General features: G+C 38.6%; 1 protein-coding gene across 1 annotated transcript in view; it reads left to right on the top strand.

Moving 5' to 3' along the window:
- Nucleotides 1–13,897, top strand: part of CPM (carboxypeptidase M) — an 87,776-nt gene extending 73,879 nt beyond the window's left edge. The window contains exons 8-9 of the mRNA XM_004281875.4: nt 7,288–7,436; nt 9,681–13,897. Of these exons, the coding sequence (XP_004281923.2) occupies nt 7,288–7,436; nt 9,681–9,923 (392 nt within the window). The 3' untranslated portion in view covers nt 9,924–13,897. The remainder of the gene's footprint in view (nt 1–7,287; nt 7,437–9,680) is intronic.
- Nucleotides 13,898–14,114: the final 217 nt, after the last annotated feature.

Here is a 14,114-nt window from a genome sequence, read left to right as displayed (position 1 = left end):
TGAATAATAGTGGCGAGAGTGGACATCCTTGTCTTGTACCTGATCTTAGAGGAAATGCTTTCAGTTTTTCACAATTGATAGGGATGTTTGCTGTAGGTTTGTCATATATGGCCTTTATTATGTTGAGGTAGGTTCACTCTATGCCCACTTTCTGGAGAGTTTTTATCATAAATGGGTGTTGAATTTTGTCAAAAGCTTTTTCTGCATCTATCGAGATGATCATATGATTTTTATTATTCAATTCGTTAATATGTCATTGATTGAATTGCATATACTGAAGAATCCTTGCATCCCTGAGATAAATCCCACTTGATCTTGGTGTATGATCCTTTTAATGTGCTGTCTGATTCTGCTTGCTAGTAATGTGTTGAGAATTTTTGCATCTATATTCATCAGTCATATTGGTTTGTAAGTTTCTTGTTTTGTGGTATCTTTATCTGGTTTTGGTATCAGGCTGATGGTGGCCTCATAGAATGAGTTGGGAAGTGTTCCTTCCTCTGCAATTTTCTGGAAGACTTTGAGAAGGATTGGTGTTAGCTCTTGTCTAATTGGATAGAAATCACCTGTGAAGCCATCTGGTCCTGGACTTTGGTTTTTTGGGAAGATTTTTAATCACAGTTTCAATTTCATTACTTGAGATTGATCTGTTCATATTTTCTGTTTCTTCCCAGTTCAGTCTTAGAAGGTTATACCTTTCTAAAAATTTGTCCATTTGTTCCAGGTTGTCCATTTTATTGGCATAGAGTTGCTTGTAGCAAACTCTTAGGATGCTTTGTATTTCTGCAGTGTCTGTTGTAACTTCTCCTTTTTCATTTCTAATTTTATTGATTTGAGTCCTCTCCCTCTTTTTCTTGATGAGTGTGGATAATGGTTTATCAATTTTGTTTATCTTCTCAAAGAACCAGCTTTTAGTTTTATTGATCTTTGCTGTTGTTTTCTTTGTTTCTATTTCAGCTCTGATCTTTATGATTTCTTTCCTTCTGCTAACTTTGGGTTTTGTTTGTTCTTCTTTCTCTAGTTCCTTTAGGTGTAAGGTTGGATTGTTTGAGATTTTTCTTGTAGCTTGAGGTAGGCTTGTATAGCTATAAACTTCCCTCTTATAACTGCTTTTGCTGCATCCCATAGGTTTTGGATTGTCGTGTTTTCATTGTCATTTGTCTCTAGGTATTTTTTGATTTCTTCTTCGATTTCTTCAGTGATCTCTTGGTTATTTAGTAACGTACTGTTTAGCCTCCATGTGTTGGTGTTTTTTACGTTTTCTTCCATGTAATTCATTTCTAATCTCATAGTGTTGTGGTCAGAAAAGATGCTAGATATGATTTCAGTTTTCTTAAATTTACTGAGGCTTGATTTGTGACCCAAGATGTGATCTATCCTGGAGAATGTTCCTTGTGCACTTGAGAGGAATGTGTATTTTGCTGCTTTTGGATGGAATGCTCTATAAACATCAATTAAGTCCATCTGGTCTAATGTGTCATTTAAGGCCTGTGTTTCCTTATTGATTTTCTGTCTGGATGATCTGTCCATTGATGAACGTGGGGTGTTAAAGTCCCCTACTATTACTGTGTTACTGTCAATTTCTCCTTCTGTGGCTTTTAGTATTTGCCTTAAATATTGAGGTGCTCCTATGTTGGGTGCATATATATTTACAATTGTCATATCTTCTTCTTGGACTGCTCCCTTGATCATTATGTAGTGTCCTTCTTTGTCTCTTGTAATAGTCTTTATTTTAAAGTCTATTTTGTCTGCTATGAGTATTGCTACTCCAGCTTTCTTTTGATTTCCATTTGCATGGAATGCCTTTTTACATCCCCTCACTTTCAGTCTAAATGTGTCCCTAGATCTGAAGTGCTCTTGTAGACAGCATATATACAGGTTTTTGTATCCATTCAGCTAGTCTATGTCTTTTGGTTGGAGCATTTAATCTGTTTATGTTTAAGGTAATTATTGATATGTATGTTCTTATTGCCATTTTGTTAATTGTTCTGGATTTGTAGGTCTTTTTTCTTCCCTTCCTCTTTTGTTCTCTTGTGATTTGATGACTAACTTTAGCATTGTGTTTGAATGCCTTTTCCTTTTTTGTGTGTGTCTCTGTTGTACATTTTCAGTTTGTGGTTACCATGAGGTTTTGCTATAGCAGTCTATACATAAACAAGATTGTTTTGTTTGCGGTACGCGGGCCTCTCACTGTTCTGGTCTCTCCCATTGCGGAGCACAGGCTCCGGATGCGCAGGCTCAGCGGCCATGGCTCACGGGCCCAGCCGCTCCGCGGCATGTGGGATCTTCCCGGACCGGGGCACGAACCTGTGTCCCCTGCATCGGCAGGCAGACTCTCAACCACTGCGCCACCAGGGAAGCCCAAACAAGATTGTTTTAAGTTGCCAGTTTTTTCATTTCAAATGCATTTCCTGTATCCTGCATTTTTGCTCTCTTCTTCTCACAGTTGCTGGGTTTGATATCATATTTGTGTGCCTATGATTCCCTACCTTTACTGTATGTTTGCCTTTACCAGTGAGTTTTTCCATTTGTAATTTTCTTGTTTCTAGTTGTGACCTTTTCTTTTGCCCACAGAGAAGTTCCTTTAGTATTTGTTGCAAAGCTGGTCTGTTGGTGCTGAATTCTTTTAGCTTTTGCTTGTCTGTAAAGCTTTTGATTTCTCCATTGAATCTGAATGAAAGCCTTGCTGGGTATTTTTGGTTGTAGGTTATTCCCTTTCATCACATTAAATATATCGTGCCACTCCCTTCTGGCCTGCAGAGTTTCTGCTGAGAAATCAGCTGATAACCTTATGGGAATTCCGTTGTATGTTATTTGTTGCTTTTCCCTTGTTGCTTTTAACACTTTTTGTCTTTAATTTTTTGTCAGTTTGATTACTATGTGTCTTCGTATGTTCCTCCTTGGGTTTATCCTGCCTGGGACTCTCTGTGCTTCCTGGACTTGGGTGACTGTTTCCTTTCCCATGTTAAGGAATTTTTCAGCTGTTATCTCTTCAGATATTTTCTCAGGTCCTTTATCTCTCTCTTCTCCTTCTAGGACCCCTATAATGAGAATGATCATGCATATAATGTTGTCCCAGAGGTCTCTTGGTCTGGCCTCATTTCTTTTCTTTCGTTTTTCTTTGTCCCACTGCAGTGAATTCCACCATTCTCTCTTCCAGGTCACTCATCCATTCTTCTACCTGTTACTCTGCTATTGATTCCTTCTAGTGTACTTTTCATTACAGTTATTGTATTGTTCATCTGTTTGTTTGTTCTTTAGTTCTTCTAGGTCTTTGTTAAACATTTCTTGTATCTTCTTGATCTGTGCCTCCATTCTTTTTCTGAGATCTCAGATCATCTTTACTATCATTACTCTGAATTATTTTTCAGGTAGATCGCCTATCTATCTCCCCTTCACTTAGTTGTTGTTCTGGGGTTTTATCTTGTTCCTTCATCTGGAACATATTTCTCTGCCATCTCAATTTGTCTAACTTTCTGTGATTGCAGTTTCCATTCTGTGGGCTGCAGGATTGTATTTCTTCTTACTTCTGCTGTCACCTCCCCCTGGTGGATGAGACTGTTTAAGAGGCTTGTGTAGGCTTCCTGGTGGGAGGGACTGGTTCCTGCCCATGGGTGGGTGGAGCTGAGTCTTGTCCCTCTGGTGGGCAAGGCCATGTCAGGGGGTGTGTATATCAGGCAGCTGTGTGCTCAGGAAGACATTAAGCAGCCTGTCTGCTGATGGGTGGGGCTGTGTTCCTACCCTGTTGGTTATCTGGCCTGAGGGGTCCCAGCACTGGAGCCTACAGGCTGTTGGGTGGGGCCAGGACTCGGTGAGAAAATGGCAGCCTCCAAGAGGGCTCATGCCAATGAGTACCGACCAGAACTACCACACTACCACCACCAGTGTCCTTGTCCCTGCAGTGAGCCACAGCTGCCCCCACCCCCTGCTTCTGCAGGAGACCCTCCAATACTAGCAGGTAAGTCTAGCCCAGTCTATTATGAGGTCACCGCTTTTTTCCCCTGGGTCCTGGTGCATACAAGACCCTGTGTGCACCCTCCAAGATAGAGTTTCTGTTTCCCCCAGTCCTGGGGAATCCCTGTGACCAAAACCCACTGGCCTTCAAAGCCAGATTCTCTGGGAGCTCCTCCTTCCATTGCCAGACTCCCAGGCTGGGGAGCCTGACACAGGGCTCAAAACTCTCACTCCTGTGGGAGAACTTCTGTTTCCAGTTTTTGGGTCACTCACCTGGCATGTATGGGATTTGATTTTATTGAGATTGCACCCCCTCCTACTGTCTTGTTGTGGCTTCTTCTTTGTCTTTGGATGCAGGGTATCTTTTTTGGTAGGTTTCAGCATTTTTTGGTCAATGGTTGTACAGCAGTTAGTTGTGACTTTGGTGTTTCCATAAGAAGTGGTGAACTCACCTTCTACTCCGCCATCTTGTCTCCTCTCAAGTAACAGTGAATTTAAATGTACAGTTCTGGAGGTTGGAAGTTCAAAACCAGTCTCACTGGGCTAAAGTCCAGGTGTTGGCAGGGCTGGTTCCTTCTGGAGGCTCTCGAAACATCTAGCTTTGAAAATGATGGGGCTCACATCCATGAGACCTACAAGGCTATAGCAAACTGAGAAACAGTTCTTAAAGACTTAACTGGCTACCGCCCAGGACCCAGCACTAAGGCAGCTGACTGAAAAGTGCCCAGTCTTTCTGTGAAAGAGGCGTATCTGCTTGTCTGAAAGTTTCAGTCTGAGGGGCAGTCATCTAATTTAACATACATCTAGGAGCCAACTGAAATACTCTCCAAAGATGGATGCTTGTGGCTGCCATCTTTGCCCTGTTCCTCCACCTCCCTCCAGGATCCTGGAATCTCCTGGAAAAGAGTTTGTGCACTCGTCTGGTGCACTGTTTTTTGCAGTTGCCACCCAGAGGCTACCCCTTGATTTCCTGGGTCTGTTGGCCAGCACGTCTTGTGTTCATAAATCCCACAGAACTGTAACAAACAGAGAAGGAGTTCTTAACCAGCTACACTCAGGGCACAGTGGAGAGGCAGCAGACTGAAAACCCAGTCTTTCTGTGAAAGAGGACTATTAGTTTATCTTCATAGTTGTGGCCTGAGGAGCAGGATTCTAATTAAATACACATCTAGCGGCTGACTACAATCATTCATCAGAGGCCACTGGGCACCATCTTCACTCTCAACCTATGCCGTACCCCAGATCACCAGTGTCTCCAAGAAAGGAGCCTGTGTACCCATCTGTACCCCTTGGCTTTTTTGGCTACTGCCCAGAGAACACATCCCTTGATAGCCTGGCTCTTGGCCAACATGGCTTGTGTTCATGAGTGCAAGAGATGAACAAAGCAAACAAAGAAATGGTTCTTAACTGGCTGTCAGTCACCCCAGGGCTCAGTGCAGAGGGAGTAGACAGAAACACCCATCTCCCAGTCTTCCCCCAGAAGAGGTATATTTGTATACTTTCGAAGCTGCGGGTTTGGCTCCCAATCTGCCTGAACCTTTGTGCTGACTGAGATACTCCCCTTTGGGATACAGACAGGTCTTGGCACCCCCTCAACTACTGGAGCCATTAAGACTAAAGTAAGCTGCTTGGATAATCATAAAAGTTTGAGAGAAAACCCAGAGCTGGGGCAGGGTTGAACAGTAAGTTCACCTCTTACACAAAGCCACTCCTTCAAGACTGGAAGAGATGGTTGTTTTATATAATGCATAGAAACCAACACAGAGAGTCAACACAGAGGAATATGTTCCAAATGAAAGAACAAGATAAAACCCCAGAAAAGAGCTTAATGAAATAGAGGTAGGTGATTTACCTGATAAAGAGTTCAAAATAATGGTCATAAAGATACTCACTGAGCTCAGTAGAACTATGCATGAACAAAATGAGAATTTCAACAAAGAGAAAGAAAATATAAGGAAGTACCAAATAAAAGTCATAGAGCTGAAAAATACAGTAGAGGAGTTCAACAGCAGACTAGATGAGGCAGAAGAAAGGATAAGTGAACCTGAAGACAGGACAATGGAATTCATCCAATCAGAGCAGCAAAAAGAAAAAGAATGAAAAAGAGTGAAGATGGCTTAAAGAACTTATGGGACAACATCAAACAGACAAACATTTGCATTATAGGGGTCCCAGAAGAAGGAGGAGAGAGAGAAAAAGGGATATAAAACTTATTTGAAGAAAAAATGGCTGAAAAGTTCCCTGACCTGGGGAAGGAAGCAGACATCCAGATCCAGGAAGCCTGGAGAGTTCCAAATAAGATGAACCGAAAGAGACCCACATCAAGACACACTGTAATTAAAGTATCAAGAGTTAAAGACAAGTAGAGATATCACCTTACCCCTGTTAGAAAGGCTATTGTCAAAAAAGACAAGAAGCAACAAGTGTTGGCAAGGATGTGGAGAAAAGGGAACCCTTGTGCACTGTTGATGGGAATGCAAATTGGTGCAGCACTATGGAAAACAGTATAGAGATTCTAAGAAAAATCAAAAATAGAACTACCATATGATCCAGTAATTCTACTTCTGGGTATTTATCCAAAAGAAATGAGAAAACTAACTTGAAAAGATATCTGCACCCACCATGTTCACTGCAGCATTATTTATAATAGCTGAGACCCAGAAGCAACTTAATTGGATGGATGAATAAAGAAAATGTGGTATATTTATACAATGGAATACTATTCTGCCATAAGAAGAAATCTTGCCATTTGTGACAATATGGACAGACACTGAGGGCATTATACTAAGTGAAATTATCAATAAATCAGAGAAAGACAAATAGCTTATGATGTTACTTATATGTGGAATCTTTAAAAAAAAAACCAACTCATGATATAGAGAATAGATTGGTAGTTGCCAGAGGCAGGGGGTGGGGAAAAATAGGTGAAGGCAGTCAAAAAGTACAAACTTCCAGTTATAAAATAAATAAGTCCTGGGGATGTAATGTACAGCATGGTAAATATAGTTAAATACTGTATTGTATATTTGAAATTAGCTAAGAGTAAATCTTAAAAGTTTTCGTCACAAGAAAAAAAATGTGTATGTTAACTGGGCATATTGTGGTGACTGTTACACAATACATATATTAAATCATTATGTTGTACACCTGAAACTAATATGTTACATTTTTATTATATCTCAAATTTTTTTAAAGTTTACCATCCCTTCTGAAACACTCAATTAACTCAAAACAGCTAATAAATATTGGGCATATTTTTCTTAAATAATTACAAGAATTTTTTTTCATATGCCATAAAATGTGATATTAACATTTCATTCTCTTTTTGTCTTGCAGGTGTAAAGGGTCAAATTTTTGATCAGAATGGGACTCCATTACCCAATGTAACTGTAGAAGTCCAAGACAGAAAACATGTCTGCCCCTATAGAACCAACAAATTTGGAGAGTATTACCTCCTTCTCTTGCCTGGGGTCTATGTAATAGAGGTAAGTATACAATGCTAATAACTATTGTTATTAAAATATTATAGAACTCACAATACTTACTTACCTAGAAAGGATCTAAAATAAGTCTGGAAAGTCCAAAAGTAGATATATCAGGACAGAATAAAAGGCCAACTTGCATTTAGCAGGGAGTGGGTGAGGTGGCAATAATAGGAAGAAACTCAGAAAATCATGTTTTTTCCCCAACTGGCAATTTTTCAAATAGAAGCCAAATCCCATTTCGGGTGGTACCTTTTATGATAAAAAATGGAACAAACCTTATTAATAAGAATAAATAAACAATGTGGGGTGGTGGGATGAACTGGGAGATTGGGATTAACATATATACACTACTATGTATAACACAGATAACTAATAAGAACCTACTGTATAGCACAGGGAACTCTACTCAATGCTCTGCGTTGTCCTAAATGGGAAGGAAATCCAAAAAGGAGGGGATATATACATACATAGAGCTGATTCATTTTGCTGTACAGCAGAAACTAACACAACATTGTAAAGCAACTATATTCCAATAAAAATTTAAAAACACAAACAAAAATACAATGTGGCCACAGTTCTTCCAAGCTTCATGGAATACCAGTTGAACATCTGTTCCGTGAACCATAACTTCTACTATTAAAAATTGATTGCAACACAAGTTCCTTAGAATTCACTACAAATAAAATTTGATCCACAAAGTTTACCACTATATTAAGTGATAAATATTTTGCAGCCTGCTCATAAGCAAACGATGGTGAGTTTTCCAATCAATGCAAGTAAAATTCCAGATTTTAATTTTATTTAGATGCATGTTTCTAAGGCTTTTCTTCCTCTAAGGACGCATGGACTAGTTTGAGGCTGAGTGAGTTTAGTGAATGAACTAAATGAATAAGTATCTGATTTATTTGGCCAGATTATGACTCTTCCTCTTTGATGTGACTTTAAGAATGTCAAGATTCATCTAGTTTGCTTAGTGGGTCTAACGCCAGCCATACTAGTCATTCCGTATAGAGCTACTCCTGAGAGAAGGTAGTCATCTATTCTGTAGTAAAAACTGGCTTTGTAGTTGTTTCATCTTTAGGACATAATAAAGGGCATGGTTTTCAGTTCATAAAACTCTAGGATTAAAAACCCCTGCTCCATAGGTTATCACCAAAGTACTCAGCACTTTGAGTGAGGGGCTCATGCTTTTCTTGAGTATCTTTCCTCCTACCGAGGACATGAATAGAGCTGGAAAGACCTCAACTCACTATGAATCTTTGCCTAAACAGACCCTTTATTTTCCTGTTATTTACTGTGACATTTTCATTCTGTGAAAAAAAAGGGTTTTCCTTATAGTGAATCTATCAACAAACTGTTTTTATGCAATCCCATAAATAAGCCACATCTTGGATATATGTATAACAGATTCACTTTGCTATACACCTGAAACTAACAATTTGTAAATTAACTATACTCCAATAAAAAATTTTAAAAATAAGCCACATATTTATAGAATAAAGTTATGCACAAGTTGGCTTTAGTTACTAGCTCTAGGACAAAAACAAGGTAAGACAGACTCTGCAAGCTGAAATGAATGGCTAAAATACATGCCAATTAGTGGTTACATAAATGTTTTTCTTTTCCCTCTCTACCATATATAATAAAAGCATTTCTCAGTAGCAATAGTCTATAGTTAGTTTAGTATTTGTCATTATTTTCCTGATCATTTCCTCCACCAAAAAGATAAATCTAGCTGAAGATTCAGACTCATGGACAAAACCAGGTAAAATCAAAGCTTTTTAAAGAAGCAATAACTTATATATACACTTAGATCAGCTGCAAGGAAAATGGAATAAATTGAGAAAAAAATTCCACTTATAAATAATCTTGACACAGAATCAGGATATTAAGTACAGACTTGAGACAAAGAGAAACAGTCAACTCTTTACCTTTGCGCTCCATGAAAACGATGGGGACAGAAATCAGTCTATTGCTTCTGACTTACATCTTCAGATAAAGGAACTGTCTTTATTTCACTTTGTAATTCTCAGCAACAGCATTAACAACTGCGGTCCATATCAGTAGGCACTTGGTAACTCATTCACCGAGCAGGACTGAAGCTGTTTCTAGCCTGGGGAGACCTGGCAGGTTGTTACATGTGTTTCATAAAGGCTGCATTTTAGTGGTGGATATCAGTGTTTTTCACTGTTGGCACCACAAAACATCTGAAATCACTCAGATAACTTTCTTGTTTCCTCTCAGGTTACAGTCCCTGGACACAATCCACATCTCACAGAAGTGACTATTCCCCCAAAATCCCAGAACTTCAGTGCTCTTAAAAAGGATATTTTACTTCCATTCACAGGGCAATTGGATCATATCCCAGAATCAGATCCTTTATGTCCTATAATTCCTCTTTACAGAGATTTGCAAGGCCACTCAGCTGCAACAAAGCCCAGTCTGTTCTTATTTTTAGTGACTCTTTTTCACATATTGTTCAAATAAAGCAGAATGTGAAACTCAACCCCCATCACCACCTGGAATCAGGGCTTACTCACGCCAGGTTACTGCAACTCTAACTCCCTCTGTGGGACCTTGACTGGATAAACTCCACGGTCCTTCCCTAAGAAGAGAAATGTTTGTTTCCAAATCCTGCAACAAGCAAAGTATGGTGATAATGAAAGGAATGATTTAGTCTTAATGATGGAAGACACCTACCCATCAAGTAAGTACTGCTCACTTACACTTAATCTTGAAGTAGTCTTAGAAATTTGTAAGAAGTTAAACTTGAGAAGCGTGAAAGAAGTTCCTGCAAGAAAAAAAGGAGGTAATTTTGTATACAGAGAGCCATTTGAATATAAGCAATGAAGATGAACATTTATTGATCACCTACTATATACAAGACCTTGCCATGTGTACTATATGTGAAGAGATAGTGCCATATATAATTCTCAGTGCAGGGAAAAATGATGATAGGACTGGGAATATTAAGTTTTGCCAACGTTCTAAGGAAATATGAGAGAAAACAGAAAATATGGGCCTGATGGGATGACAAATTTGTCTACTGAGCCCCAAAATAATAGGTCAATTAAGGTAAGGGTCCCTGCCTTTCTGCAACCAGATGCCACAGTTTTCTCTTATGCTGATGACCCCCAAATGCCTGAGCTTCACACTCAGGTCTGACTGCCCACTGGACACATCTACCTGGATGTGACCCATAGATACCTCAAACTCATCATGTTGAAAAATTGAACATACTTCTCTCCCCAGAGCTGCTCTTCCTCCTGCCTTCTGTCTCAGTTACTGATAGCACCAAACTAGAAACCTGGGAGTCACCCTTGATACCTCCTCTTCCTCCTCCATCCCATCTATCCAGTCAGTCACTAAAGATTGATGTTATTTGTATGTGTTGATTGATTCTACCCTCTCTTCATGGCTACTAACACCACCAGGTTTAGGCCATCATAGCTCACCTGTACCACGGCAACAGCTCTACTGGCCTCTTGCTTCCAGCTTTCTCCTCTTCAAATCCAACCTCCACACAGCACTGGGGAAAGGGGTCTATTTAAAACAAAAATCAGCAATCAACTGCTTGTAGTTCCTACACACATAACACACTGTGTGTCCCCTGTGTCTGCAATGACATTCTGACCCACTACATTTTCTTTCCCACTCCTCCTTTAAAACCCAGTTCAGGTTGTTTAATAGGTACAGAGTTTCTGTTTGTCATGATGAGAAAGTTCTGGAAATAGATAGTGATAATGGTTGTACAACATTGTGAAGTATTTAATGCCACTGAATTGTATACTCAAAACTGGTTAAAATTGTAAATTTTATGTTATGTATATTATACCACAATAAAAAAAGAGGATAGTGACTATTAAATATTAAAATAATGCTTCATTAGGTGCTTCATAATAATGTACTCTAGAAAGTGAAGGCTCCAAGGCATACATGCTGTGTAAATTACGTATCTTACTTAGGTGAAACTCCAACAGAAACAAAGACTAGTCTGTTAAAGAGTAAACAAGTAAAATATAAAGATCAATGATGATTCCCTTAAAAAAAACAACAACAACAGTTCAGGTATCAACTCCTCTGGGAAACCTTTGCTGACCATTGTCCCATTCCACTCAGTTTCACCCCCTCCCAGCCCCTTTGCTCCACAAATTAAACACGTTACCTCTGTTGTGGGATTTATAACACTGCATTATGCTCTTCTATTTCCATGAGTGATTTTCTCTGGCAGAGTGAGAGGTCTCTGAGACCAGGGTCTATTTAATTTGTTTGAAAAACTTATTCTAAACCCTATCACATGGTGAGACCTGAATGAATGAACCAAGTGCTCCAGCAAACTGCTGCTCTTAAAACATTATATGCAAGAATTAGGGGAGGTGGGGGTATCAAACAGCAGACCAGCAACTCTGGCGAGCAGGTTTCTGAGTGCTGTGTATCGCTCATGAAAGTGAGTTGCCTTGGCTCTTATTTTAAATTGAAAGTCCCATAGGGTCTGGAAACAGAAACTGTACTGGGCTTGGTACCTGCTTGAGACCCACAAATGAAAGGGAGATACATGGGCATTTAGGAGCTATTCCTATGCCAGTTTATTCTACATGCACAAAATCATACATGTTAATATCAGCAATATTTGTAGACCTCTTTTAAATCTGGTAATAACCTAAATATCTTGATCATTTTTATTTAAATAAGTGGTAATTTATTATATACTTGAAAGTATATATTAATATAATATTGCAGAAAATGAGTTTGGTAATATTACAGATAAAAGTATACAAAACTCAACTTGATTTACTATCAAGTCCTAAACAATTTTCAGTCAGGCATTCTGAGTTCTAACTTTTCCTTTTCTAAGATAGCAATTCTGAAGGGACATGAACCTTAATGTAAATTTCTGAAGGAAATAATGCTTTTAAAATCAGAAATTTTATCAGAATCAAACTTAAAACCATTTAGAGACAAGCAAAACAATTTAGAAAATTTCCAAACCAAATATAAACCAAACCTGAATTTAGTTCAGAGCAGGTTTGAGGTATATTTTGCAGCGACAGCTCTGTGCTTGAAAGTGAAGTTTGCTGCAAGGATTTAGTATGGTAGAATCCCAGCTACACCCTCCACTCATCAAGTGACGTGTTCAAGAGAAAAAACGACCATGGAATTCTGACTACAGTGAGACCAGATCCCCAACACCTTTCCTACTGTTCTCCACCCTCCTAGGCTGTTGATTATGCTCCCCGGGTTCTAAGTTCAGGTGTAATTCCTTTTATAGAGAAACCAACATAGTAAAAGATTTTCAAGATAGGCGAAAAGAAAATAGCATGTATAATAGAATGATAATTAGGAGGCAGGAGCCCTGTGATTCAACCCACCACAGTTCAGTTTCCTTACCTGTAAAATGAAGGTCTCTGCTTGACTGTGATTCTATGATTATCAGTAGCAGCGGTGTAAGATGCCACACTCTGGTGCCAGTTTTGGGTACCTGCCCAGGTGGAGGAAGGATAATTAACACTCAAGAGGCATAAATATTTTGAAGGCAGTATAACTTATTAGAGACCAATAAACAGAATTGGTCTGAAAGCTGAAACAGTGGCTAGCTAGAATGACCATTTAATAATATTTAAGGAAATGTTCATGAAATAACACAGCTTTTACCCACGTACCTCCTCAAATTATAATAAATGTTAACATGAATGAATTTAAATGGTGGGGAGTATTTTAGAGAAATGTTAAGTCTCTGCAGGTACTATCAGTGTTGACTTTGGTGCTTAATTTATCACAGACTTGAGCTGTTGGATGTATCAGAAATGTTAAAAAGCCTCTTCTCAATATTTCTGAAAGTCTAAGAAATCAACATTTTTGTTCTAGAAGCAAATTTGCATTTGTAGTATTTCTTAAAATGGTATGAGAGGTTAGCTCTACCTTTAGAAAGTAAAAATATCTGTCACTGGATTAAAAATATCTTTTCCTAGGGAATCTAGAAAAATGAGCATAGCATATTGTCTCACTGTGACAGGGGAAGTTGCTTATTGAGAAATTTGGTTCTTATTCTACACGGTGACAATACAGTTGATGCCTATGTCATGACAGATTTAGATTGGCGGGAAGGGGAGAAAATTATGATGGTTAAAGTGAAAAAAAGTTCACAGCACCTAACGTAGAAATTTGGGGAAACAGTCTAACTTCATTACAGACTTTACATTGTATCACTGATAAGCAGATATTGTACTGTATTGCTCACAAACCATTTTATCATACTTCAGCATATGAACTACTCCATAGCCTTTTATAAATGTTGCATAAGCTGATTTTATAAGTTTTCTCAGTGATTTTCTTTTGTACTATAATTAAAAACTTAAAATGCACAAATTGTCTAAGACTAAAAAGTGTTATGGGGCAGGGGCCAAGACTACCTCTGAATTCAGTAAAAGAATATTTCTGATTCTCAATAAAGAATTAATATTTCTGTAAACGACAAATGCTGTTTCTTTCCATTACATTACTTTGAAAACAAATACTTACACCAGTGTACAAAGTCCACATACCAGAGAGAACTGATTGCCATCAAATAAAGACCGAATCTAATGACCTTTTATGAGGCAATAATATTGCAATAATTCTTCAAAGCCCAGAGAGTCCTTCCAGAAGTTTATATGATATATACCTATCCAAATTACTTTG

Source organism: Orcinus orca, chromosome 11, assembly GCF_937001465.1.
Source record: "Orcinus orca chromosome 11, mOrcOrc1.1, whole genome shotgun sequence".
Taxonomy (NCBI): domain Eukaryota; kingdom Metazoa; phylum Chordata; class Mammalia; order Artiodactyla; family Delphinidae; genus Orcinus; species Orcinus orca.
This window is presented reverse-complemented; position numbering and strand designations above follow the sequence as displayed.